This window comes from Natrix helvetica (assembly GCF_964273705.1).
Source record: "Natrix helvetica genome assembly, chromosome: 1".
NCBI lineage: Eukaryota > Metazoa > Chordata > Lepidosauria > Squamata > Natricidae > Natrix > Natrix helvetica.
The window spans coordinates 220,473,763-220,501,074 of NC_138548.1; the positions used below are offsets into that span (position 1 = coordinate 220,473,763).

General features: G+C 45.8%; 1 protein-coding gene across 2 annotated transcripts; it reads left to right on the forward strand.

Annotated features, from left to right (window-relative positions):
* The first annotated feature begins 3,952 nt into the window (after positions 1 to 3,952).
* Positions 3,953 to 21,089, forward strand: MYL6 (myosin light chain 6). Of its 2 annotated transcripts, XM_081934883.1 has the most exons (7): positions 3,953 to 4,134; positions 4,486 to 4,513; positions 8,756 to 8,899; positions 10,535 to 10,708; positions 12,173 to 12,250; positions 14,556 to 14,595; positions 20,782 to 21,089. In XM_081934883.1, exons 1-6 carry the CDS (start codon positions 4,132 to 4,134, stop codon positions 14,582 to 14,584), a joined length of 456 nt encoding a protein of 151 aa, XP_081791009.1. In that variant the 5' UTR covers positions 3,953 to 4,131; the 3' UTR covers positions 14,585 to 14,595; positions 20,782 to 21,089. The 2 variants fall into 2 exon arrangements, with proteins under 2 accessions (XP_081791009.1, XP_081791008.1); XM_081934882.1 differs by lacking the exon at positions 14,556 to 14,595 and having other exon boundaries at positions 3,967 to 4,134.
* The last annotated feature ends 6,223 nt before the right edge of the window (positions 21,090 to 27,312 follow it).

Sequence of the window (27,312 nt, forward strand, 5' to 3'; positions counted from 1 at the left end):
TTATTTGTCATTAGTTCCAAGCACTGAGGTAAGACAAGGAGAGCCTGCTTAATGTCCAAGATGTACACAATCGTTTTGAAAAGGGTGGGGCAGATGGCAGGATCTAAGAATCTTCTTGCATACCTGAGTCAGCGTTTTAGATTGAAATACTACAGATTATTTAAATACCGTAGCTACCGTAGGTTATGTTAAAACCCAAACCCATCGGGACAAAAGGCAGAAGTTTTGAATCATATTTTGCATTTTCCATTAGCTTTTGGGAATTTAGGTTTCAGCTCAAACTCAAAACAGTTACTTGGAAGTTCAAGTCAATTTTGACCTCCAGATCTCCAGGCACAGAGAGGAAGGACAAGAGTGTCCCTAAAATCTATATCATCCGCTTCATATATTGACAGGTAGACAGAGGCCAATAGTCAGGCAAACCACTCTTGATAGCCTTCCCACTTTACAAGGTTACTTATACCCTTTATTTTCTTCTAATCTTTTAATAAATAATCTGGGGAGGTTAGCCCCCTCTCTGATCCATACTCACTTTAGATGAAAATCTTCCCACCTGCCTCACCAGAAGGATCACCCCAATGCAATTTTTATGTTCTGACCTCAGAACCCCTCAATTTGTACTATTACAGTAGTTCTATTGTGTTTAAGGTTAGTAATTCTACTTAGGGACTAAGATCACAAGTGAATCCCAATTGAGTGTGCCACTGATCCAGGAACTCATACTCCAGACCTTCACTACCTGCCATTGTGTGATGGAATATAGTAGGCTAGATTCCTAGGACGAAGGGGGTACATTCCATAGGAGTAAGAGATAACTCAGTCCTGATATTTTGTGTGAGAGAAAGAGGGTAAAGATAACCCTTCTGTAGTAGTTCTCAGAGTGCATGGTAGCTGCAGATAACAGAGTGCTTAGCCTGGCAATATTCTGTCTACAGGTATGAAAATAATAAAGAACTCAACTTGGAAGTGTCATTCTTGGTTCACTGGCCTGAATACCCTTAAAAACAAATAGCTCGTTACAGCAGCAGATCTCCTAGCCCAGTGGTGGGCAACCTTTTTTTTCAACTGAGCCAAATCTCACCAAAACCACGATTGAAATTTATTTTGAGAGCCACACTTTTAAAACCGAAAATACATAGGATGGTACACTGTTTTTAGTTTCAATAAACTCTGGCATTTGAAGCACGCAAGTCTTAAAGCTGTCAAGTTACAAGATCCTTGCATCCCTAACCCTTTAGGGAAAAAAACCCAAGGGGTCTTCAAACCTGACAGCTTGAAGACTTGTGGACTTCAAGACTTGTGGCTTTCTAAATTTTAAATTTTGGGGTTTTAAACTGGTTTTAGAATTGTTTTTAATTATTTAATTAGTTTGGGTTGTATATACAGACGGTATGTGTGCGTTGTTTTGTCTGATGTTTTATGTTATGTTTTGTTGTTTTATACACGAACGGTCTGTACACCGCCCCGAGTCCCTATGGGGAGAGGGGGCGGTCTATAAATTTAATAAAACCTAAACCTAAACCTAAACTCCCAGAATTCCTCCTCCAGTCATGTTGGCTCAGAAACTCTGGCATTGAAGCATGCAAGTCTTAAAGCTGTCAAGTTGCAAGACCCTTGCACCCCTAACCCTTTAGGGAAAAAAAACCAGGGTCTTCAAACCTGACAGCTTGAAGACTTGTGGACTTCAACTCCCAGAATTCTGAGAATTGAAGTCCACCAAGGGCATCAATCATATTAGCCCAGGGATCTGCAAAATTGGCTCTTAAGACTGGTGGACTTTAACTCCCAGAATTCTGAGAATTGAAGTCCACCAGTCTTAAAACAGCCAACTTTGCAGACCTCTGTGTTAGCCCAAAGCCTGGCGCTGGGCGGGCCTTGCTCCCCCATTGGTGGAGCCCCAGGAAGCGAGGAGGGAGAAAAAGAGACGGAGGCAAGGAGCTTCTCCCCCCCCCTGCAAAAATCTTATCAGGGAGCCGGCGGGCAGTAGCAAATTAGCTGATCACGCGGCGTGATCGGCTAATTTGCTACTGCCAGCCTGGCTCCCCGGTTAGATTTTTGCTGGGAGGAGGCGGGGGGGGGAAGCTCCTTAGCCTCCGTTTCTTTTTCTGCCTCCTCGCTTCTCGTCCCCGCCTGACTTCAGGATCCTCCGTAATCATTGTGGATCGAAAAGAAAAAAGGGAAAGAGGCGCTTGTTTTGAAGTGCCCGAGAGGAGGGAGGGGAGCGGGCGCCCGGCACACAGAAAAGCCACATTAAAGTGTGTAAAGAGCCGCATGTGGCTCGCAAGCCGCAGCTTGCCGACCACTGTCCTAGCCAGTCAATCCTGAAAAAGGGTCACTAGAACCCTTCATCTCTAATCTTCCATTTTCCATCAACTTCTATGGCCTTTCTGTCACAGCTACTACAATGTGTAGTATATTATACTCTTAGACCTTTCCGATAGTGCCAGTCCTTGGCCTCTCTCAACCCAAAACTGCCTCAGTCGTGTCGGATCCTATAATCTCTATCCCAGATCACAGAGATCAGTCAGAGTCCAATTTTTCCCCCAAAATTGGTAGGTAGGCCAGTCACCGTTTGTACTCCCATCAGGAAAAGGGGTGGAGAATCAGTGTGCTAGCCAAATGCTGCAGGCTCCTAGATAATTATATCTTAGGCTGCTATTGTGGTAGTTAGAAAATGCTCCTGAACTACAGTTCCCAGCATCCCTGTCTATTGTTAGACAAGCTTGAAAGGGCTATATATCCCATTCAAGAAGTAAGGTACAGTATCTTTTAAGAAAAGAAATGGAATTGAGGCAAAGCATTGACAGCCTTTAATTGCAGGCATATATATATTTGTACTGATAAAAAAAAACACAAATACAAATACAAATACATATACATATACATATATATATATATATTTGTTTTCGTAGATTTTCACGGGTGTAGGTATGCTGGTTTTGTTGTATTCGGGTCTTTTACCTTACACGGGATTCGGGCATACCAGGGGTTGTAACACACACACACACACACACACACACACACACACACATACATATAGTTGGATCCAGATCTTATCCATTCATCTGAACGTTATTAAACCTGGTGATTTTCAAACAAAAATATGTAAGAACAGAGAAAGAGAAAACTCTACATTCTGCAACCAGTAATTGTGTGGAGTGCCTTTAAAATAAGTCTCAAAAAGCACTTTGAAATGATGTATTGGAATGACCCAGTGAATCATAAATTGGCTCACCACATTTTATCAGAGCGTATTTCTCAGCTGAGAAACGCTTAGTTCAGTCAATGGTATGATGCCAGAAAATGGGATTGATTGACTAAATCACGGTTCTTCACAAAACAACTGATGATTTAATTTTAACAGATTAACAGAGTTGGAAGGGACCTTATAGGTCATCTAGTCCAACTCCCACTCAAGCAGGAGACCCTACACCATTTGTGACAAATGTCAGTCCAATCTCTTCTTGAAAGTCTCAAGTGATGAAGCTGTACAACTTCCGAAGGCCACTTCTGTTCCATTGGTTGATTGTTCTGTCAGAAAATTCCTCCTTGTTTCTAGGTTGAATCTCTCCTTGGTCAGTTTCCATCCATTATTCCTTGTCTGAGTAAACTCTGCAATATGAGCGCCCCCTCCCCCTTCCGCTTCTTTTAAAGCAGGGATGCGGCGGGGGGGGGGGGGGGACGACTACGGCCCTTCCATGACCTGCGGACTTCAACTCCCAGAATTCTCCCGGAGTCCACAAGGCAGAAAGGGGCCATAGTTCCCCCACCTGTTTTAAAGAGAGAAAAAAACTACAATCCCCAACGTGCAATGCAACAATCTCGTTCAGAGCCCTCTACGACGACACGCGAGATTCTCTCCGTGGACCAAAGTCGCCCCTACCGCATTTCTCATTCTCCTTCACGTCAAAAGGGAGGGTGGGAAAGCCCCGCCTCCCCGTTTCTGCTACAACTTTTTAGCATAACGTTCGAATCGCCTCCTCCTCCCCCCACCTCCATTTTTGGCATCAGCCAATCGGAGGCGGAGACCCGCGCGGTGACTTGAGGAGCCACTCCCGGGCAGAGCTCGCACACATTCCGGGCGGAAGGAAAGAAGGGACGGTCGGAGCGAGGCTCAGCTGCTTTACAACAATGGTGAGTGCTTTGCAAAAACGGGCTGAGTGGCGAAGTTTGAGGCCGGTTAGGATTGTAGGGCGGTCTCTTAATGCGCTTTGAAGAGGGTATATATAGGGTCTCCTACTTGAGCGGGGTGGAGGGGGGAAGGCGGGTTCGACTAGAAGACCTCTAAGGTCCCTTCCAGCTTCTATTTTGATTGAGTCGCAGGATCCCGGCTGGCCTTGAAGAATAAAAAGCCGGCCGCAGGGCGGGAAAATGCTGTGGGAAGGGGAAAGTTTTGAGCCAAGAAATCGGCTGGCTTTTTTTTCCCTTTTTCCCTCCCAAGTAATAATACGCTTTTTTCCTTCCCCCCTCGGATTTGATTTACAGTGTGACTTCTCGGAAGATCAGACCGCCGGTAAGTGCTCTTTTTTTTTTGGTCTTCCCCCGCATTGGGGCTATGCATTGGAAGGTAGAAGTTGGGGTTAAAGAGAGAGGGATACACACACACACACACCATTTCTCTCCCCCCCCCACTAGTCTTAAGGGTGTAAAGTAAATAAAATAATAATTATTTATTGTCAGTGCACAACATTTGTACAATGAGATTGGTGGAGAAAAGGCTTTTGGAGGGAGGGGCGCAATTTGGGCTTACAATTCTTCTTTTTTTTCTCCCTTCCTTTGATTCTTCTAGCCTTTTTCCTTTTCCTTTCTCCCCCCACTCCCTTGATCCTTGCTTCTCGATGGTGAGTTTTAAGGAAAAAGAGCAACCCCCCTGCGTCCCTTAACGCCGTTTTCTGCTCGTTTGCTAACGCGCCCTGGCTTTTCATCTATCAATGCTGCCCTGTGTGTGTGTGTGTGTGTAATTTGTGCATTGCAGGCCGGGTTTCTTTCTCAGCCCTTTTTGAACCGGTGATTCACTCCTCCCCGACTTCTCCTTCCCATGACTTTAAAGATTCCTGCTCTGCCTTTCTACCTGAATCGCGTTTAAAAAAAAAGGAATTCCCTCCCTGCATGGCTCTCATGCATGATGTATTTCCTGGTTAAGGCTGCTTGAAAGGACGCGCCCAGTGGCCTCCATTTTCTGTCTCTTTAGCCAAATGATACGTTAATAATCATCATAATTCTTTATTGTCAGTGCACAGCATAGGTACAATGTGTTGAGCTCCCTCAGTGCACTCCCCCCAACACAATACAACTCACAGGGAAGACAAAAGAAACAAAAAATCCCTAACCCAGTTAGGATTTCTGCATGGAAAAGTGAGCCCCCGGAGGACCAGAGTGCGGAAGCTAGCTTGTCAGAAGCGTTTCCTTATTACTCGGGAGGGTCGATCCTGGCTTAATCCTCAGCTATGCAGATGGAGAAAGCAAATGCAGGCAACTCTGCCCCCCCTCCTCTGCCCCCCCTCTCGGCCGCCCACAAAAGCTGCTGAGTTTCCCCCCCCCCCCCAAGGTGCGTTTGGCTACTGTTGGGGGAAGGTCCCTAACCCTGCAGCTTTGGAAGAGCTAGTTTTCTCCGTTTGGAGGAAGAAAGTGCTTTCAAAGAAGAGGGAAGATGGGCGCCGGGAGAGCCGCCTCTGTTGCTTTCCTTATATGGGCAAGAAACTCATTTTGGAGCAGGAAGGGTTGGCAGCTTTCGTATGAATACATTCCGATCTGGAAGCGGGATTCCTTTGCAAGGCTGGCTGAAACTCTTAAGGTCTTAAGGGCAGCAGTCACAGCTGACCAGCCCTGCAGTTGGTGATTCAATTTCCCATTGAAATAAATCTGATTCTCTCAGTAGGAATGGCAGGCCAGCCTCCCCCCCCCCTCTGCCCCACTCCAGTGCTTGGAGAAAGGTCCTGCCAGCCCAGAAAAGTCTGATCCCTCTGAAGTTTTTTGTTGGATGCCGGCATGCTTTATGCATCAGCTTGTTGAAAGCACAGCTGTCAAAATGGAGCAAAGGTTTCTTGAGCTTGGATTAAATTTGATTTCATCTAAATATGGGGGATGGTTTTTTTTCCCCCACGTGTGCTTAATTTATTGTTACCTAACCAAGACCAGTCAACACAAAAGCACAAAATATTTGGGAGGAGGGACTAGTTGCTTTTCTTGAAAGTAATCCCACAATTTTAATTCAAAAAGCACCACTTAAGGTAATTTTTCAAAGTGGTATGTTGATAGGGCTCTTGATCCAGCCAAACTAGCTTCAAATGGAAGATCCAGCTTCCAAAAAAATGTATTAGCAAGCTCACTTCAGTTGTACACTGTAGGACTTGCCCCTTAAACAATTATTTCTTCCAGACAAGACTTCCTATTAACTAGAGGCATCCTTAGGGGGTGGGGGACAGATGACAAAAGCTTTTTTGTACAGGCACTGTTTTAATGAAGGCATCAGATCCTTCAGATGTTGAGAAAGGTTTTTGGCTACAACCCATCCCTCCCCATCACTACACCTCCCCCCCCCAAAAAAAATAGCCTCTAGTTGCAGGAAAAGTATTTAATTTGAATTTCCCCTCCTCCATTGCTCCATTTTCTTGAGTGAAAATCATTAAGAGATGGGGAAGTAGTCGGTTATGTTGTTACCTTGCATAGGAAGGAAACTCTTGGGTTTTGTTACACGGTCTTGTGTCATGCTTGTTTTGATGTGCCTTCGCTACTGTTCTTCTTTTTATGGATTCTTGACAAATGGCAGTATAGCAGAGTGGTTAGAATAGTGGACTGGACCTGAGGAGGAGCAGTGAAGGACGCCACTTCTGTGAAGGATACCCGAGAAGGATACCCTTAGGGAAGAGTTATGTATGCTAAACAGAATTCTTTCAGTAAATAGCATTTAAAAAAAAAACATCACAGTTGTATTACTCATTTGTCCACATTTTAAAGAAAGATCCAGATGTGTGGAATTTAGCACTGTGCAAAATTAATTGGAAAGCAGGACTTTTCTGTGTACTAAAAATCAGCCTTGACAATACAGGCAGTCCTTGATTTACAACCATAATTGAGTCCAAACTTTTTGTTGTTAAGTGAGACATTTGTTAAGTGAGTTTTGACCCCATTATACGACCTTTCTTGCCTTAGTTGTTAAGTGAATCACTGCAGTTGTTAAATTAGTATCCTGGCTGTTAAGTGAATCTGGCTCCCCCATTGACTTTGCTTGTCAGAAGGTTGCAAAAGGTGATCACAGGAGCCTTATTCGTACAATTGTCCATATGCTACTCTGTCTAGGTGCCTTGGGTCAGGATGAAAATCGAAGAGAGAGATCAACTGATTTACGTGGCGCATAAACCATGCCACTTGCTTTGCATGGTTCTAAAATGATGTGCCGGGAGAGACTTAAAAAAGCTTTCTCCAATTTGGGTCAGTCCAGATGTTCTGGAGTACAATCAATCTTTTACTACAGTCAAAGTTCAGCATCATTTTAGACTACAGTGCCCTTCAGGCCTAATCAGCGTAACCAGGGGACCAGTAAATAATGTGGCCAAAATCTCAAGTACATTGGTGACAAGTTAGAGAAAACAAACAGAACTGGGGCTCCCTGTGTTTAGATCTGGTGCTTTGATCAAACTTACAAACCGCCACCCTTTCGACCATTTCCTGTGGGAATGCCCATCCACAAATTCTCTACCTTCACACAGGTAAACATGTACATTCCCAATTTACTGTGGCCAGCACATGATTTTAGGAACCGTGCAACACAAGTGGCACAAAACGCCATGTAACTCAGTTGATCTACTGTATCTCCCATTTTTCATCCTGATCCTAGAACATAAATGGCTAGATAATTTTCCTTTGGACACCGGTGCGATTCTTGCACAGGATGCTGGACTAGGTAGAAGTGAATCTAATTTAGCAAAATGCTTTTATTCTTCAGGGAGTTCCCACTGCAGTTAGCAGAGAGCACGTAGGCTTTTACCATCTGCTCCGTTTTTATCCTGGTCTTGCTCCAAGGAATAAGCTATGGGATATAGAGCTCTTTCATCCTCCTCCACCTCCTTAAAATATTTTTTTAATGGGAAGTGAAGCAGAGAATGAGCAGCTTGGAGATTAAGAGTGGGTTTCACGTTTAAAGAGAATTGGGCAATCTCCAAACTTGGTTTAACATTCCACCTACTACACAAGTAGATTTTCAAGCTCTTGTTTAGTGTATATTTGGAGCGTAAGCCAGAGTGTTGATTTGAAGCTAAGACTCATGGTGTCTAGTGAGGCTCACTGCAAAAGAAGGCATTCAGTTTTAAAGATGTTAAGTGAGTTATGTCAAGTTCTAGTATATTTGGGGGGGGGGGGGATAAAAATGATGAAAAACATCATTCCTGAAGTTCTGCTTTCTGTGGATCGAAAGGGATAGCTGAGGTGCTGTTTTTCCCCCTTCCCTTTGCTTAGATCAGGGGTCGGTAACCTTAAACACTCAAAGATCCATTTGGATCCATTTCCCACAGAAAAGAAAAAAACTGGGAGCCACAAAACCTACCGGGGGTCGAAAAGCTGAATAAATCGCTTGCCGGCAGGTGTCTCACATTGGCAGTTGTGACACATATTTTGAGCAACAGGGAGCCGCAGCAGAAGGATGAAAGAGCCACATGTGGCTCCAGAGTGAAAATAATTAAGAGATGGGGAAGTGGTTGCCGACCCCTGCCTTAGATGTTCATTTTGCCTTAAGCTCTTTCCTTGTGACCTTCTGCAGAGTTCAAGGAAGCTTTCCAGCTCTTTGACCGAACTGGTGATGGCAAGATCCTGTACAGCCAGTGTGGAGATGTGATGAGGGCCCTGGGCCAGAATCCCACCAATGCTGAAGTCATGAAAGTTCTGGGAAACCCCAAGAGCGATGGTGAGCGCATGTTGCACTGTATCGGTTGGGTTGAGCTATGGAGGAAAGTACTGCCGTTCTTGCCTTAAAGACTTATCTAGATGGTGTCGATCTTAGAGCCAGGTTGGGGTGCCAGCTTGATCCAGTCTAGTTTTGATCTTAAAATATGTTTCTAAACATATTTGAAAGTGTATTGGGTGGAGAGACGAAGGGAGAGAGGGAAGGGGAGTAGAGTGGAACGGGGCAGAGGAGAGGAGAGAAAAGTTGAGGGAAGGAGAAGGAAGAAGAGGGAAGGAGAGAAGGAAATGGATGAGAGGAGTAGGAGAGAGGGAAGGGGAGAAGAGGGGAGAGGAGAAGAGGAAAAGGAAGGATAGCGGGGAAAGGAGAGAGATAAATATATAGAATGTTATGGTACAATTATGAAAATAATGCTTATAGCTATGACATACAACATTATGCATTTAAAAGAGACTATAAATGTATGATTAAGAGAATATTGGTTATAATCAGGGTGTATAAAACTATGTACACTCAAAAAGGTTTGGATACAGCCAGTACACTGCCATTGCAAAACTGGAAATGTGATGCATTATAAAGAAAAACGTACAATAAAAATATATAGACTTGGCCCAAATGTTCAGAAAACCTTCGTAGTATAAAGCAGGGGAAGGAATCCTTTTGGGGACAAGGCAGCTCAGGTTTTGGAAACATTATTATCCTCAAAGGATTGTCTGCAAATATTGGGGGACACTGGCCTTATTTTCTGCCGTTCTTTCCGATGCTCCAGTGTGCTCTGTACTGCCCTAGCCTACCTTGACCCTCTTCCAAAGTTGGTCATCTGAGAGCTTCCAAACATAGCCACAGTTACAGTCAGCCAGCATTGTTATCTGTAAGAACACCTGTGAGGAACGAGAAGCTTTCTTAGAATCAGACTGATTGCAATGCAGCCTAAGGCGATCCTGCGTTGGATTTCAGGAGTAGAACTGCCCTTGGGAGCAATTTTTGATCCAAGAAAGATAAATTCTCGAACTAATTCAATTTCCTCCTGGCTGATTTTAAACAGCTGTTATCATTACCTTTGTTTTCCTGATGTTGAGACTCAATCCTACATTTTAGAAGAGGGCATTATTAACGGTCTTGTTTTTGGGTCCATTGCTACAGCAATATGAGCAAAATCTCCCACCTAGTTTAAATTATTTTTTTAATGCAGGATTTAAATTATACCGTGTTTCCCCCAAAATAAGACTGAGTCTTATATTAATTTTTGCTTATTAGGGCTTATTTTCTGGTTAGGCTTTATTTTCGAGGAAATACGCTACTAAATGCATCCATTTGGCTGACAACCTTAACTGGGGCTTATTTTGAGGGGGGAAAGGGCTCCCCAAAGGGAAAGAGTCCCTTTGGGGAGAGGGGGCGGTATAAAAGTCCAAATAAAGTGAAGTGAAAGTTATATTACGAGCATCCTGAAAAATTATGCTAGGGTTTATTTTCTGGTTAGATCATATTTTCAGGGAAATAGGGTATTGAGGAAGGAAGAAATCCACGTCCTAATTCAAAAGGGTGTAATTTTGAGATTTGAGGGTGTAATTTGGGGTCCATCATAAAGGAGAGGTGCATCTTATTCATGGCCTCCTCGTTTCTCTCACCTGCCCTCAGAAATGAATATGAAAACGCTGAGTTTCGAACAGTTCTTGCCCATGATGCAAACCATCGCCAAGAATAAGGATCAGGGCTGCTTCGAGGATTACGTGGAAGGATTGAGGGTTTTCGACAAGGAGGGAAACGGCACTGTTATGGGAGCAGAGATCCGTCATGTTCTCGTCACCCTAGGTAAGATGACACTGTATTCCATCTAGCTCAGCGATGGCTAACCTTTTTGGCATTGAGTGCCCTAAGTGTGGGCTGCAAATGTGTATACATGCGCATCCCCAAAATGCGATGTGTGTGCATACCTGTGCATGGGCATATATCCCCTACTCATGCACCCCGTCCCCACATGCGCCTGGCCCCGTGCATACAGCCCGTCCCCATGCATGTGCAGCAGAGACCCGAAGACCAGCTGGCTGGCGGGAGGTGCACACACATGCACGGTGGAGCTGAGCTGCCACGATGGCTTGCATGCCCACAGAGAGAGCTCTGCATGCCACCTCTGGCACGCATGCCATAGGTTTGCCACCACTGGTCTAGCTGTTCTTGCTGGGAATTCTGAGATAAGTCAGTTCAAAACCCACCTTGAGGCTAAGACTAAGAGATGATGGATAGCGATAAAATGCATTAGTAAAATGGAAAAGTAGAAAATATAAATAGGGAATATATTAACAGATAAGTAGACTTTACTGTATTTAAAAATAAGCTAAGGGTAGAAGGTGGAAGTTCAGGATTAGGAAATTTAGTTGTATGATTAATATTAACTGTGTTAACATATATGGTGAATTTTAATGTTTAAGGATTAGAAATTATGGGGAGCTGGAGATATAATCCCGGGATCGATTGAATACTGTTAATATTTGGATTGATTAGTAGTTTCTGATATTAGGGATATTGAAAGCACGGTGGAAAAATGAGTAATTTTTAAAATATTAAATATAAGACCGTGTATGCGTGCGTGTAATAAATAATGGTGAAAAGAAATGTTACTTATGTTTAAATGAACCAATGGGAAAAATAAGAAAGAATAGAAATAGAAATAAGAGGGGAACAACAATATACAGATTTTAATATAACAAGATATATGTAATAATGAGAGGGAGGTTTAGAAATTGAATGGAAATGTCTAAGCAACATGAAACAATGAAATGAAATGTAATAACTATGAGTAACAACATTTTGTTTATCTGTACTAAATGTATGGTACCCAGCAGTGGTGGGATTCAATTACTTTTGCTACCGGTTTGCAAATGTGAGTGTGCTCGAACGCGGCGCTTGCTACGCTCACACACGGTACCTTCTGCACATGTGCAGAAGGTTGTGCATTATGTCAGGGCAGGTGGGCGGCAGCAGCTGCTACAGGTTGGCCCGAATTGGTAAGATCCGACAGAATACCAACACTGGTACCCAGGTGTCACACTGTTCACGCATTGATCTGTATAAGCAATATAAAATTTTAAAAATTGACATAGGAAAAAAACAACCACACACCCTGAGGCGATCGAGAAAAAGAACTTGAAGATGTTGAGTGTGTTTGGTTCTTCTTCACTGAATTTAAAATACAGCTTCTGCTGGGCATTTGCTAAATAACTCGATCTATATCCAACCATTTCTAAACCCATTCTTTTTTTTTTTTTTGTCCTGCAGGGGAGAAGATGACAGAGGAAGAGGTAGAGATGCTTGTGGCCGGCCATGAAGACAGTAATGGCTGCATTAACTATGAAGGTGAGGCCCAGGGATCTCAACATGCTTTTGGCCTTGAAGTGGCCTTTCTTGATTCAAAGGGCCTGATGTCCCTTTACTCTGGGGAGCTGGATGGAAAACTCTGGGATTGGGAATGCTTTGCAAGGTTTTCAGTCGTGTGTGTATTTTCTCACATAGTATAAATACACTTTTTCTTTCCTATTGATGTAGAAGGAAATTCAGGTAAATACCAGGGAGAAGGTGGGCAACCTGGAGCACTCAAGTATTTTTGAATACCTCTCCCCCGTTCTTGGAACGCGGTGGCTCAGTGGCTAAGATGCTGAGCTTGTCGATCAGAAAGGTCGGTTGTTTGAATCCCTAGCGCCGCGTAACCGGGTGAGCTCCCGCTACTGGTCCCAGCTTCTGCCAACCTAGCAGTTTGAAAGCATGTAAAAATGCAAGTAAAAAAATAGGGACCACCTTTGGTGGGAAGGTAACAGCGTTCTGTGCGCCTTCGGTGTTTAATCATGCCAGCCATATGATCACAGAGACGTCTTCGGACAGTGCTGGCTCTTGGACTTTGAAACAGAGATGAGCACCACCCCCTAGAGTCGGGAACAGCACATATTTGCAAGGGGAACCTTCCTTTTGTTTTTTATTGTTTATTGTTTATTTTTTTTGGTTGGAGCTGGTGGGAATTGGTCCAAAAGATATAGAGGGCAGCCGGTTGTCTATTCCTTCCATGGTAAATGACTAGATTTAACAATATGGAGAAGTTGGTGGTCTTTGGTCACCAAGTGAAGGAGCTGCCAATTATGCCGGTGGCTGCTAATTGTCTCCTGGTTTAAAAGAAAGAAAGAAAAACCCCGCCTGTCTAGAAGGGTTTCTTAAGATTTAAGAATGTGTGGATTTCAACACTCACCCTAGCTAAGGAATTCTGGGAGATGAAGTCCATACATCTTAAAGGTGCCGAGGTTCAGAAGCACTGGCCTCAAACAATGCATTTGCATATCCCAGTGATGGCGAACCTATGGCACGCGTGGCCAGCTGAGTTCACCCTTTTTTAAAGCCATTTTTCACCCTCCCCAGGCTCCAGAGGCTTTATAGGAGCCTGGGGAGGGCGAAAACAGCCTCCCCTGCCCCCCTGGACACCCTCCGGAGGCGTCAGCGAAGCCTCCGGACAGTCCCTGAAGCCATCAGAGCGCTCAAAACCACCCTCCGAGCAAACTGAAAGTGACTTCCGGTTTGCTCGGAGGATTGTTTTGAGCGTTCCGAAGGCTTCAGGGACTGTCCGGAGGCTTCGCTGACGCCTCCGGAGGGCGTCCAGGGGGGCAGGGGAGGCTGTTTTCGCCCTCCCCAGGCTCCTATAAAGCCTCTGGAGCCTTGGGAGGGCGAAAAAGCATGTAAAAATGGGAGGGGGAGCACCTGTAGTGCGCACATGCGCACTGGAGGTCGCGCATTGCCTTATGGGTGCGGCACGCCCGCACAGACCCCCCTGCACTCCCCCCCTTATGGCACGCGAGCCAAAAAAGGTTCGCCATCGCTGGCATATCCTATTAAGCAAGGGCCAGTGCTATGCCAGCCTCCCATTGCTTTGTGTTTGTGGGAGTTTACATATCCTGGGCGGGACACAAGTTATCTGGGACCGTCAGCTTGTTTAAGAAGGGGTGACTTGGGGAGGAAGAAGTTGATGTGCAAGTCGAGCTAGTTTGTCTATGTACAACAGTGGTGGGTTTCAAAAATTTTTAGAACCTCTTCTGTAGGTGTGGCCTGCTTTGAGGGAGGGGTTTGCCGGCCATGTGACTGAGTGGAAGTGGCCAACTTGTAAAATGTGGTGAAACTCACTTAACAACGCTCTTGCTTAGCAACCAAAATGTTGGCTCAGAAACTCTGGCATTTGAAGTGTGCAAGTCTTAAAGCTGTCAAGTTACAAGACCTTTGCACCTCTAACCCTTTAGAAGAAAAAAACCCCAAGGGTGTTCAAACTTGACAGCTTTAAGACTTGTGGACTTCAACTCCCAGAATTCCTCCTCTCGCTCTTCATCTTGATGATGTGCGGACGGGCGGGGAGAGGGAGCTGGAACCGATTCTAAACGGCACTGTAGATTTGTGGAACCTCTTCTATAGAAGAGGTTAGAACTGGCAGGAACCCACCCCTGATGTACAAATAACCCCCTTGCCTCAAAAGCTGCCTGTTAACCTTATGCTGTGTCTGCTGCATTTGACTGTGAACCTAAGTACAGCAGAGACCGCAGTGGCCCCTCGTGATGTGTAGTCTGTGTTGTGTGCCATGTGTCTGTTTTTATTTAATTTGCTTGATCAATTTTGATGTTTTTCCTTTCCACAGCATTTGTGAGACACATCTTATCAGGGTGAATTCAAATGGGGTACGCCTCCTCCAAACCTATTCTATTTTTTTTTAACAGCCTCCCCCCCCCTTTTTTTTGGTTGCTGCCTGGAAAAAAAAAAGGAAGATGTTTGCGCTCTACTTTTTCTCTCCCCCCCCCCTTTTTTTCCCAATTTCTCTTGTTCGGCATCTTCCTCCATTTCTCCCCCAACTTCTAGCATGTCTCTGCATGTAGCTGACTATGTGTAATCCGAGCAAAGGTGGCTAGGAAATGAGGCAGCTATGACTGGGTTAAAGCAAGACTGTGCCCGTGTAACCTTAGGCTGTCAGTGGCAGTAAAAGGGGGAAATGTTTACTTTTACTTTACTTTACTTTTATTTAGATTTTTATACCGCCCCCTCTCCCCAAAGGGACTCGGGGCGGTGTACAGTCAAATAAAAACACATCAATAAATAGAAAATACAAACACAAAGAGGAGGCAATAAGAAACTGTACATATCTGAAGTAAAGTAATTAAAAGCAATATTTAAATACCCTAAAAATACCCAATTAAAATATCTGCCAGGAGGTAGAATAAAACTATAAATGGGCCAGGCCGGCTAAACGGAACAGGTGAGTCTTCAGTTTTTGTCGAAAGGAGCGGAAGTCGGTGGTGGTTCTGATATCGGGGGGGGGGAGGTCATTCCAGAGGGTTGGGCCCATCACAGAGAAGGCTCTACTCCTAGGCGCTGCCCGTTGGCATTGCTTAGTGGACGGCACCCGGAGGAGTCCTTCCCTGTGAGAGCGAATTGGTTTAATCTTGCAGAAGGGTAAAAGGGTAAAAGGGCTCAAGGCATGGGCCTGGGGGGTAATCAATATGCCTTGAGCTGCCATTGTAGATGATAAAGGGCCCTGTGCCATCCTCATCCTCTCCTAATACACATGAGCCGGGTTCCCTCTGTGGTGGCTACCAAGATACCCTCAGCCGATAAGCTTCCTGAAGAAATGGGACGCTCTCCGGCAAATGGGTAATTGGGGACCACGTTAGAAAACCTTCAATATCCTTGAAGTGCCCTTTAAAAAACTGAAAGGGGGTGGTGGTAGCTTAATGGTTTCAGTTCATTAGAGTTCTCGGGTGGCTCAGAGGAGATAAAGCTGTGATTCTTAGGAATAATTTAGTCCAACAGTTTCTATTAATAGGAGGCCTATGGCATCTCCAGTTCATGCCTGTAGCTTCCAGAGCTCTTCCAAACATTGCTGTTGAATTAGAACTTTTAAGATCAATAGCACTTAGGCTTATATACCACTTCACAGTGCTTTTACAGCCCTCTCTAAGCGGTTTACAGAGTCAGCCTATTGCCCCCAACAATCCTGAGTCCTCATTTTACCCACCTCGGAAGGAGGGAAGGCTGAGTCAACCTTGAGCCTGGGGAGATTCGAACTGCCGAACTGCAGCTAGCAGTCAGCTGAAGTAGCCTGCAGTGCTGCACTCTAACCACTGCGCCACTGAGGCTCTTTTCATAAAACTGAATTACAGGTTTAGTGAAGATATATCACCATCAGAGGTGCATGGTGTGGAAATAGCTTGCCATTTCTTTCTTTTGGGGTGCCTGTTTGAATCCCCAGTCTAGGCGAGGGGTCTTCAACCTTGGCAACTTTCAGCCTGGAGGACGTCAACTTCCAGAATTCCCCAGCCAGCAAAGCTGGCTGGGGAATTCTGGGAGTTGACGTCCACCAGGCTGAAAGTTGTCAAGGTTGGAGACCCCTGGGCTAGCCTGTAGCCTTGGACCTCTTATGGGGTGTCCAATACAGATAGTCCTCAACCTAACAAGCATATGTTTAGTGATCAACAGGACCGAAAGAAGGACTTGTGGCTGCTTTTCACATTTCGACTATTGCAGCATCCCCATGGTCACATCAACATTTGGATGGTTGGCAACTGGTTCATATTTATGCAGTTGACAAGCAAAGTCAATGGGGAAGCCAGATTCACTTAACAACCAGGTTACTCAATTAGCAACTGCAACGACTCACTTAACAATGATGGCAAGAAAGATCATCAAATGGGGTAAAACTCACTGAACGATTATCTCGCTTAGCAATGGAAATGTGGGCCTCCAATGTGGTCATTAAGTCGAGGACTAGCTGTAGTTGGGTTTCCAGTTAACCAAAGTTGGCTTGGCTAACTTGGGAGCTATCGCACAAACTGCGTTTCATGGCAATTGTAAAGTTACCTTGGATGAAGGTTGGGGAAAAGGCCGGCTGTTTGTGTGGGCTGTGTCTGTGTTGTGGAGTGTGCGCCTCCATCGTGACTCTCAAAGGCCAAATGATACCTGGAAAAAATGGCAGGGCTCTTCTCTCTGCAATTGATGCCAATTTAGCGTGCTGTTTAAAAGGTTCTTCTCATGTTCTGTTGAATTTGACCCTCCTATAAATTTAAGCTCAGGAGGTTCGCTCTTGTCCTCGGAGTCCGCAGAATAAGACTTTGTTCTCCTGGGCAGTGGCGTTACACGAATCTGAAAAAAACAGAGTCTCGTTTCCCCTTCCTTCCCTTTGCATCACCACTTCCTTCTGGTTTTCTCCAGGCTGACTATAATCATGGCTTTCAACCAGCCTGCCAACAATCTGCTACCTCCTAGGTAGGTTGGTGCTGAACTCTCAACATGTCTCAGTGTTGGCTGAAAAATTTGAACCGTGAAAAGCAACACATGTAAAGGACCCCAAATTGGGGAAGCCTCCTTCCATTTTTCCACTCTTCCCCATCTCACCAAAAAGTGAATTTAGCAAGCAAGGCTTGTCTTGTCTGTAATTTTGCTTGCCTATGAAAGTTTGTGTGTGTGTGTGTGCACATGCTACACAACTAAGACCCAGAGCTGCTCTCAAGAGAATCTTCGCTGGGTTAGGGTCCCACCGGTATTTCAGTCTGCTTCTGATTTCAAACCAGGCAGATGAGTGGGTACCACATACACAAATCCATGCCAGTTTTTCTCAACCAACATCAGAAACTCCAAAATGCTAACCTTCATAGCTTTACTCCACCACCACCCCCTCCCCGCCCCCCTGACGGTCAAATTCTACCTCTCCCAAATCTTACTTTCTCCTGGAATAACTTTCACTCTGGCCTAATTGTAATGTAGAACTATGGAGACAAAACATTGATGTATGAAAGCACCCAAAGTTAAGCAGAATGCATTGGGTGAGCCAGGGCGGCCATGCTGACAGAGCGCCCTGCACGCTCATTGGCATGAGAGCCAGACTACCGTATTTTTCAGAGTATAAGATGCACCTTTTTCCTTCAAAAAAGAGGCTGAAAATCTGGGTGCGTCTTATACACTGAATACAGCATTTTTTGCTTCCCCAAACCCGCCCCTTCACCAAAATGGCCGTGCAGAGACTTTAGGACGCTTGTAGAGTGCTCCTCGGTGCTGGAGAGGGCAGAAATGAGCGAAAAACTGGCTGTTTTTCACTCAATTCTGCCCCACCCGCACTCCCCAGGAGCACTCTACAAGCCTCCTAAAGGTTATTCATGCCCTTTAAAAAAAAAACGGGCTGTTTTGGGGAGGTCTGCAGAGTGCAAAAACTTTTTTTTTAAACATTTGCCTCTTCAAAATCTCGGTACATTTTATACTCCGGTGCGTCTTATACTCCGAAAAATACAGTATATCCTCCATGCCTCTAAGTCAGCGCTGCCCACCTTTCCACTTTTGTGGACTGGTGGGAGAGGGGATGTATCCCTGCAAGTAGGAAGATAATCTGCATGCGTTCACCCGCTACTTTGGTGGCCCGGTTCCAAACAAGCTGCCACCCGGGGATTGGGGACCCCTGCTCTAAGTGAGGAGATCAACCCTGACTGCTCTTTAGAAGGCCAGATCCTGAAGATGAAACTCAAATACTTTGGCCACCTAATGAGAAGGATGGACTCACTGGAGAAGAGCCCGATGCTGGGAAGGATTGAAGGCAAAAGAAGAAGGGGACGACAGAGAGTCAGGTGGCTGGATGGAGTCACCGAAGCAGTAGGCGTGAGCTTAAATGGACTCCAGTGGATGGTAGAGGACTGGAAGGCCTGGAGGAATGTTGATCATTGGATCGCGATGGGTTGGACATGACTTCGCAACTAACAAGAACAATATAAACAGGAGTGTATTAGAGATGGGAGGAGATGAGTTCTTTATTGGGGAATTCACTATACAACTTGTGAAACATTCAGATTTATCTGGTAATGTAAATATTTCTCCTGGTGAGGGTCTTCTTGGCAGGTGAGGCTGGATGTGCAAAAAGGGGTGGGAGTGAAGGTTGGGTACAAGGGTGTTTATACATGAGCAGTAGGAAGGGACTGTGTATCTTTCCTACTAGTAAACAAAGCATATGTTCAAGATACGTGTATGTGTGTATATGCAGACATGCTCGTACTGATTTAAAATTGCCCTGAACTTGGATTTGGCTGTGAGAATCAAAATAGCTCTCTACAACCTTTCCTTCCGTTATTCGGAAGCAGAGAGAATGTAGGAACCAGCCCACGACTGGCTGCGTGGTTACGGTATATGATAAAATTGGATTGGCAGATCTCCAGCTCTTTCAGCCTTCATCCGCCACCTCAGCTGAAGGTCAAGTGGACAGTCTTCCTTTATAGGCCTGCGCTGTAGCTGCCGCCTGCCTGCCTTTATTCATTTATTTTCCTCCCTCCCCTCGCCCGCTTTCTTCCTAGGTAGGCTCGGCCAGAAAGCCGAGTCCTCCTCTGCTGTAGCTGAGTGCCTCTCCAACTACTTTTCCTCTCTGCCAGAAAGCAGATTACCTTCCTAGGACGAGCTCCAGAATTCTAATGCCTGGCATCTAGCGATAGAAGCAGCTGTGATCTCATTTCTTCTCTGCCCGTGTTGCCTTCTTACTTCGTTGCTTTAGTTTCAGATTTGGGGAGATCGGTGGTGTTGGTGGCGGTGGTTGAATTGATGGGGGTGGGGTGGGGAACCTGCATAGGTTATAGGCAGAGCCCTAGTGCAGATAGTCCTCGACTTCACAATAGTTCATTCAAACTTACAACAGAACTGAAAAAAAGTAACTTAATAGCAGTAGTGCTTAGACTTATATACCGTTTCATAGTGCTTTTAAAGCCCTCTCTAAGGGGTTTACAGAGTCAGCCTATTGCCCCCAACAATCTGGGTCCTCATTTTACCCACCTCGGAAGGATGGAAGGCTGAGTCCACCTTGAGCCTGGTGAGATTTGAACTGCCAAACTGCAGCTAGCAGTCAGCTGAAGTACCCTGCAGTACTTCACTCTAACCACTGCACCACCACAGTTTAGAAAGTAAATAGCTAGGAATAATTTTAAGATAAGCTTAGTTGAGTAGTTGAGTTTAAAGAAAATCAACTACTCAAACAAGAGGAAACCACATTCCCTCCTCGTCCATCTATTTTATCATCATTTGTTTAACAAAAAACATACTTCTGAGTTGATGGCTGCCTACCACAATATTCATAATCAAGCATTCTTCCAGAGCCCACTGCAAAGCCAACTATGCCTCTCTGTACTGTCCTCAGAATCATCCCAGATGCTCATATTTATGACCATTGCAGCATCCCCATGGTTATATGATTTATATTCGGATGCTTGACAGCTGGTTCATATTTAGGCCAGTTGCAGCGTCCCGCCGGGGTCATGCAATCACCTTTTGGCAGCCTTCTGAACAAGCAAAGTCAGTGAGGGAGCCGGATTTTATTTTATAACCGTGTTAGTAATTTAATAGCTTCAGTGACTCCCTCAACAAATGTCTCACTTAACAACGTAAATTTGGGGCTCCACTTATGGCCGAAAGTTGAGGACTACTTATATCTCAGTACAGGGAAGGGGATACGTTGCCCTCCTAATATGGGTTACTGGCAACTTACAGATTTCAAACTGGACTCCTGGGGAGAAAAAAGCATGTCTTTTTGTCGGTCAGTCTTTTTTGGGGAGGCCAAAAGGCGACATCTTTTCGAAGAAGTTTAACGTCATTGTCACCTCTCCTACAAGCCCACCTTGCAAGAGGGAGGTTTGGCTGTTCTATTTCTCAGGAATACCTCTACAAAAATGGTTCTTTCGCAGGGAGCCTGGCTTTGGGCATATATATACAATGCTGCAGTCTCTGGCCAGTTCTAAATCCCATGTTTTGGCAGGTCCTATTTTTCCCTCCCCCAGTAGGATTAATCGGGCCCTGTGTTGACTAGGCGGTGGAATCTCACACTGTCTGTTTTTTTCTCTCTCTCTCTCCAGAGTTGGTGCGGATGGTCCTTAGCGGCTGAAGATAACCTCCAGCGTCTTCTCTGAAACCTTCCTCCAGTTTATCCATCACATGATTGTGCCTTTTTATCTATGTATAAAACTGCTTTTGGTTCCCTCCTCTCCAGCCTCTCGGTTTAGTTCTTGGACAGTTACGGGAGAAAAGAGTGACCCACAAGAAGGGCGCTCCAGAGTAACAGCAAACCCCAGGCTGCCTGGCTTGTATCGCATCACTTGAGTCCTTGAGAAGTGTGTGGCTGATTCTCCCTCCCAGTTGCTTTAATAAACTGTCTCTGGAACTATCTTGTGTCACTGTTGTGCTTTTGGCTTGAGTGGAAAAGCATCAAAGTTACCTGGGGGTCCATTTGGTTGGAAAGCGAAGTACAGATAAGTCCTCGACTTACAACAGTTCATTTAGTGACCGTTCAAAGTTACAATAACAATAGCACTTAGACATATATACCACTTCATAGTGCTTTTACAGCCCTCTAAGCAGTTTACAGAGTCAGCCTATTGCCCCCAGCAATCTGGGTCCTCATTTTACCCACCTCGGAAGGATGGAAGGCTGAGTCAACCTTGAGCCTGGGGAGATTTGAACTGCCGAACTGCTGGCAATCGGCAGTCAGCAAAAGTAACCCGTAGTACTGCATTCTAACCACTGCGCTACCATGACTCAATGCTGCTGGAAAAAAGTGACATGACTGTTTTTCACACATGATTATTGCAGCATCCTCATGGTCATGCAATTAAAATTCAGGTAAAGGTTCCCCTTGCACATATGTGTTTGTCGTTCCTGACTCGAGCCAGCGCTGTCCAAAGACGTCTCCGTAGTCTTGTGGCCAGCATGACTAAACACCAAAGGCACACGGAAGGCTGTTACCTTCCCACCAAAGGTGGTTCCTATTTTTCTACTTGCATTTTTACGTTCCTTCCGAACTGCTAGGTTGGCAGAATTCAGATACCTGGCAACTAACTCATGACAAGTGTAGTCTCCCATGGGTGATCACATGGGATTTCCCATGGGATCCCCTTTTGCGACCTGACAGTCAATGGGGATGGCAGCTTCACTTAACAACTGTGTTAATAACTTAACAAATGCTGTGATTCACTTAACTATGGCAAGAAAGGTCGCAAAAGGGGGCAAAACACAACTAAGCAAATGTCTCACTTAGCAACAGAAATGGCCTTAATTGTGGTTGTAAGTTGAGGACTACCTGTATTCTTGCATCTGCAGTGAATCATTCATTAGAAACAACCTTGGCAAGAGTAGTAATAAAGTAATAAGCAATAAAAGGAGGAAAAGCTTTAGGCTGAGTTCCTGGATCATTTTGCCCATTCATTCATTATTCAGCTCGCAAACTGAGCTTATGAAACTGGCTTGGAATTTTGCCTCCCTTATGAGGATTCGTAAACAGTTTAGCCTTCGGTTGACTTTAAAATGTTTTCTTTAACGAAACAGGACAAATAGGAAGAAAATAATGAAAAACAATAGAAGGATACACTGAACATATTCAGGGGCCCCTGTTGTAACGCTTCGTTGAGTGAGGGGTTCCTTGAAAGAGGAGGTTGTGAGGCCCTTACTCAAGAAGCCTTCGCTGGATCCAACTGAGCTAGCTAATTATCGTCCGGTCTCCAACCTTCCCTTTTTAGCGAAGGTTGTAGAGAGTGTGGTGGCCACGCAGTTCCCACGTCACCTGGAGGAAACTGACTATCTAGACCCGCGCCAGTCCGGCTTCCGACCCGGGCACAGCACGGAGACGGCCTTGGTCGCGTTGGTTGATGATCTCTGGAGAGCCAAGGATAGGGGTTGTTCCTCTATCCTGGTTCTGTTAGATCTCTTAGCGGCTTTCGATACCATCGACCATGGTATCCTACTGCGCCGGCTGGAGGGGTTGGGGGTAAGGGGCACCATTTTACGGTGGTTCTGCTCCTTCCTCTCCGACTGGATGCAATGTGTGTTGGCAGGGGAGCAGAGGTCGACCCTGAGGCCACTCACTTGTGGGGTGCCACAGGGGTCGGTCCTCTCGCCTCTCCTGTTCAACACATATATGAAACCGCTGGGTGAGATCATCCATGGCTTTGGGGTGGGATACCACCTGTACGCTGACGATACTCAGCTGTACATTTCCACCCCGAACCACCCCAATGAGGACGTTGACGTGATGTCCCGGTGTTTGGAAGCCATACGGGTCTGGATGGGAGACAACAGACTTAAACTCAACCCCTCCAAGACGGAGTGACTGTGGCTACCGGCCTCTCGGTTCAACCAGCTGACTCCATCGCTGGCCATTGGGAGCGAGCAACTGGCCCCCGTGGAGCGGGCGCGCAATTTGGGCGTCCTCCTAGATGCCCGGCTGTCTATGGATGACCATGTGGCAGCCGTGGCAAGGGGGCGTTCCACCAGGTTCGCCTGGTGCGCCAATTGCGCCCCCTATTGGACCGGGATGCCCTTCGCACAGTCACTCATGCGCTGGTGACGTCTCGTCTGGATTACTGTTGCTCTTTACATGGGGCTTCCCTTGAGATGCACCCAAGGACTGCAGCTGGTCCAGAACGCGGCCGCGCGGGCAGTGATGGGAAGTACGAGGTACTCCCATGTGACACCTCTCCTGCGCAAGCTGCACTGGCTCCCTGTAGTCTTTCGGGTGCGTTTCAAGGTGTTGATCACTATCTTTAAAGCGCTCCATGGCACAGGACCTAGCTATTTGCGGGATCGTATCCTGCCCCATACATCCCTGCGACCAATTCGCTCTCACAGAGAGGGACTTCTCCGGGTGCCGTCCACTAAGCAATGCCAGAGGGCGGCGCCGAGGGGTAGGGCCTTCTCTGTGATGGGCCCAGCCCTCTGGAATGACCTCCCCCCCGACATTAGGACAGCTACCAATCTCCGCTCCTTCCGCACAAAACTCAAGACCCACCTGTTCCAACTAGCCGGCCTGGCCTGAATTATAACTATATTTTCTAATCCCCCTGGATAATTTTTAAATTTTAAACTAAGTTTGACTTTGGGTATTGTAATTGTTTTTAATTGCATTATGTTGTTCTTAACTAATTGATTATTTATTTATTATGTATTGTACAATGTTTTGTATATCTCCTCCTCGTTATTTATTTGTTGTGTGATGAATTGTACGCCGCCCCGAGTCCCTTGGTGGAGAGGGAGCGGCCTATAAATTGGATTAATAAATAAATAAATAAAATAATTGAAAAGGAAGTCTAGAAGCACATCTAGATGTCGAGACCTTATTCCAGCTTGGCCTTGTGCTAATTCCTTCCATCGGCTTTCTGGTTTTTATGTGCGCATGCTGCTTTAACACAGGAGACGTTCGCATAAGGAAAATCTGGCATTTAATCAATGCCCCTTTCAGGCACTAAGCTCCATTGTCCAAGCAGGATGGCTTTGCCTTTCTTAAAAGGAAGATATTTGTGGCTGAATGAGACAGCGAGTAGCACCTCTTAACAACACCCACAGTAGGACCAAATAAAGGCAAGACCACTGGAGCATGTTGAGCAGGAAGTGGTTGGTTCCTGCTGAGAGGAGGGAGTTCAGTGAGAAAGGAGACGGTAGCAGCTTCGCCTACCCGTTCGTCATCACCACCACCTCTTATGGAAGATTGCCAACTCAATTCTGCAATGCCTTCTTTAGAGCAAAGCAGACACAACTATTTTCGACATAGATTCTTGCTTGGTGAGTCAGCAGGGAGAACCAGCTAGCATCACAACAGCAAGCCTAAGGTGGGAGACTGAAACATCACCTACCTCATGAGTCGGAAGCTGCATAAAACAGAGATGGCGAAGGTCACGTGGAAACGTCGCACATGCACTTGTCAGGGCCGCACTCCAGAAAAGCCAAACTTCAAGGTTCTAGCACGCATGCGTGCCTGACAATCAGCTGGCCAGCACACATACGCACACCAGTTTTTGGCACTGCTGCGCACACAATGGACAGCTGATCATCGTGTATGCTGCGCAACAGAAACCCAGAAGACAAACAGGCAAGGCCGCGTGTGCTGGCCAATATGGCTTCGCGTGCCACTTGGGGCATGCGTGCCGTAGGTTTGCCATCACGAGCATAGTAGATTCATTTTTTAAAAAAATTGCCTGCAGGTTGATCCTCAGCCTGCAACATTCCACCGAATATTTACATAGAACATTTGGCTCTGGGTTCTATTTCTACCTGGTCAGTGGGTTAAAAAAAGAAAAGAGGAGGAGGGAGAAATCCACCCCTGTCAGCTGGGCATGAAAAAGCATTTGACCCTCCATAGAATTTGCCTGTGTGTGTTATCTGCACTTCCATTAACACACTCTCTTTACAGGAAGAATAGTTTTAGACGCTGTTACACGTGGATATTCAAACGTCTTGGTTAATGGCAAGTTTCTAAAAGAACATTAAAGCCCTGTTATGATACACTGTGTTTAGGTCAGCTTTATGTCATTGGTGCAGTAGCTCTTATCCAAATTAAGATGGACACAGACCATAATTTTCAGAATCCTAATCTGAGGCAACAAATCATTTTGAGTAACAAAACCCTCAGAACAAGAGTGCCCTCTAGAGCATCTGGGATCTACGCAAAACTGTTTTAAAAAAACGTTGCTTACTGGTCACATAACTCTGCTTCCAGATTTATCTTCCCACATTCCCATCACCCATTCATCTTTCACTTTCTAAATAAGTACTTCATGTAAAATAAAATGTGTTCATTTATCTGTTATTAATCAAATGTAACTACCGTATTTTTCAGAGTATAAGATGCACCAAGGTTTTGAAGAGGCAAATTTTTTTAAAAAAGTTTTTGCACTCTGCAAATCTCCCAAAAATGGCCCATTTTCCACTCATTTTTGTCCTCCCCAGTCCCCAGGGGCACTCTGGGAGCCTCCTAAAGGCTATGCATGGCCATTTTTGCAAAGGGGACGGGGTTTCGGCAGGCAAAAAATGCTGTATTCAGTGTATAAGATGCATCTAGATTTTCAGCCTCTTTTTTGAGGCAAAAAGGTGCGTCTCATACTCCGAAAAATACGGTATGTGCATCCCAAAGATTTGTTAGTCATAGGTGTGTTAAACCAAGGGTGGTATTGACTCACCTTCCCTACCAGTTCACAAATGTGAGTGTGTGCTCCCTTCGCTCACATGCGCCACCTCCGTGCATGTGCACAGCCTTCCGTACATGTGCTTTTCGTGAAAAAAGGACCTAAATGGGATGCCATAGAGCCAGGGTGAATGGGTGGGGGCCACCCGTGATTTCCGCTACCTGTTCAGGTGAACTGGTCCGAACCGGTAGAATACCACCTCTGTGTTAAATAATAAAAAGGAAACTTCGAAGGCTCAAATCACATTGCCTAAGGAAAGAAGTTTTCATTGGGTGCCCCGTCCCATTACCCCCATCATAAAGTCTTGCCTCCCTTAATCATGTTGTCAGATAATCAGGCTCACCGCTTGCAATCTCAAAAATCTAGCTGTGGCAAAGACAAATGTTTTTCCATAGATGAAAAAAGTATATATCCTACTTGTAAAAAGAGTTTGATAGTGGAACCAATGGCCCAGATAAATAGTTGGCTTCATTCATTCAACACATTCAAGCAAAGACTGGATACGTATCTCCTGGGAATACTTTTAATTTGAAATTTCTGCATTAGACAAGGAGTTGACCTCAAATGCCCCTTTCAACACTCATCAGATTTATCAGGTTTCTTTACTGAAACCTTAGCCTAGTAATGGATAACCCTACACGTGCCATCACCTCCTGCGCTTCAGAAGAAAACACTATGCCCCTAGCCTCCCTGGAGCAATGTCTAATCCGAGGGGGAGGGGGGAGAAGGCTCTGGGCCCGAAAGCCTGGGAGGAGATGCTGGAGGGGAGCCTGGCTCTGACCGAAAGGAATGGTCTGGAGAGCTGGGGCCCACCACTGAGTTGTCAGGGGACCAATCTAGGTCCTCGCCCTCCTCTTCCAGCACCTGCAAGGGGCCTGGGTGATTAGCGGAAGAGGGGACTCCCTCCTCCTGAAGGCCAGATCTGCCCTGGCGCTGGGCCTTTGGGGCGGCTTCCCATGAGGCCTTGCCCTTGCCTGCCATCCTGCTCTTCCCTTTGACCTTGCCCCTGGTATTGATCCCAGGCAGGCCAGAGCTACTGTGTCCTGAAGGCCCATGCCTGCTCCGATGCAGTGGTAGGCATGGTGAGAACCAGATGAATTAGCTGGTTGGAGCTCTGCCACGGGAGTCAAGGGAGAAAGGTGCTGTTGCTGGGAACACAGCCCCAAGCACGCTGCAGAGAAGAAATACAGCCGCGTGGGTCCAAATCAGCCTCGGCAGCAGTGGGGTCACTCTGCGCCTCATTGGCGCCGCTGAAGAAGGCGGAGGCTGTGCGGCAATATCCGGTGGAGAGGGGGAGGATCTGAGGAATGACCATGCGGTGACCAAAACAATGCGGCCACCCGGAAATAAAGTTTACAGACTTGGGTGGTAGTGGCGGTGCTGGCGACCCAGACAACAGCCACACACCACCCGGCAGCAATCCTCCTAGGAGCCGAG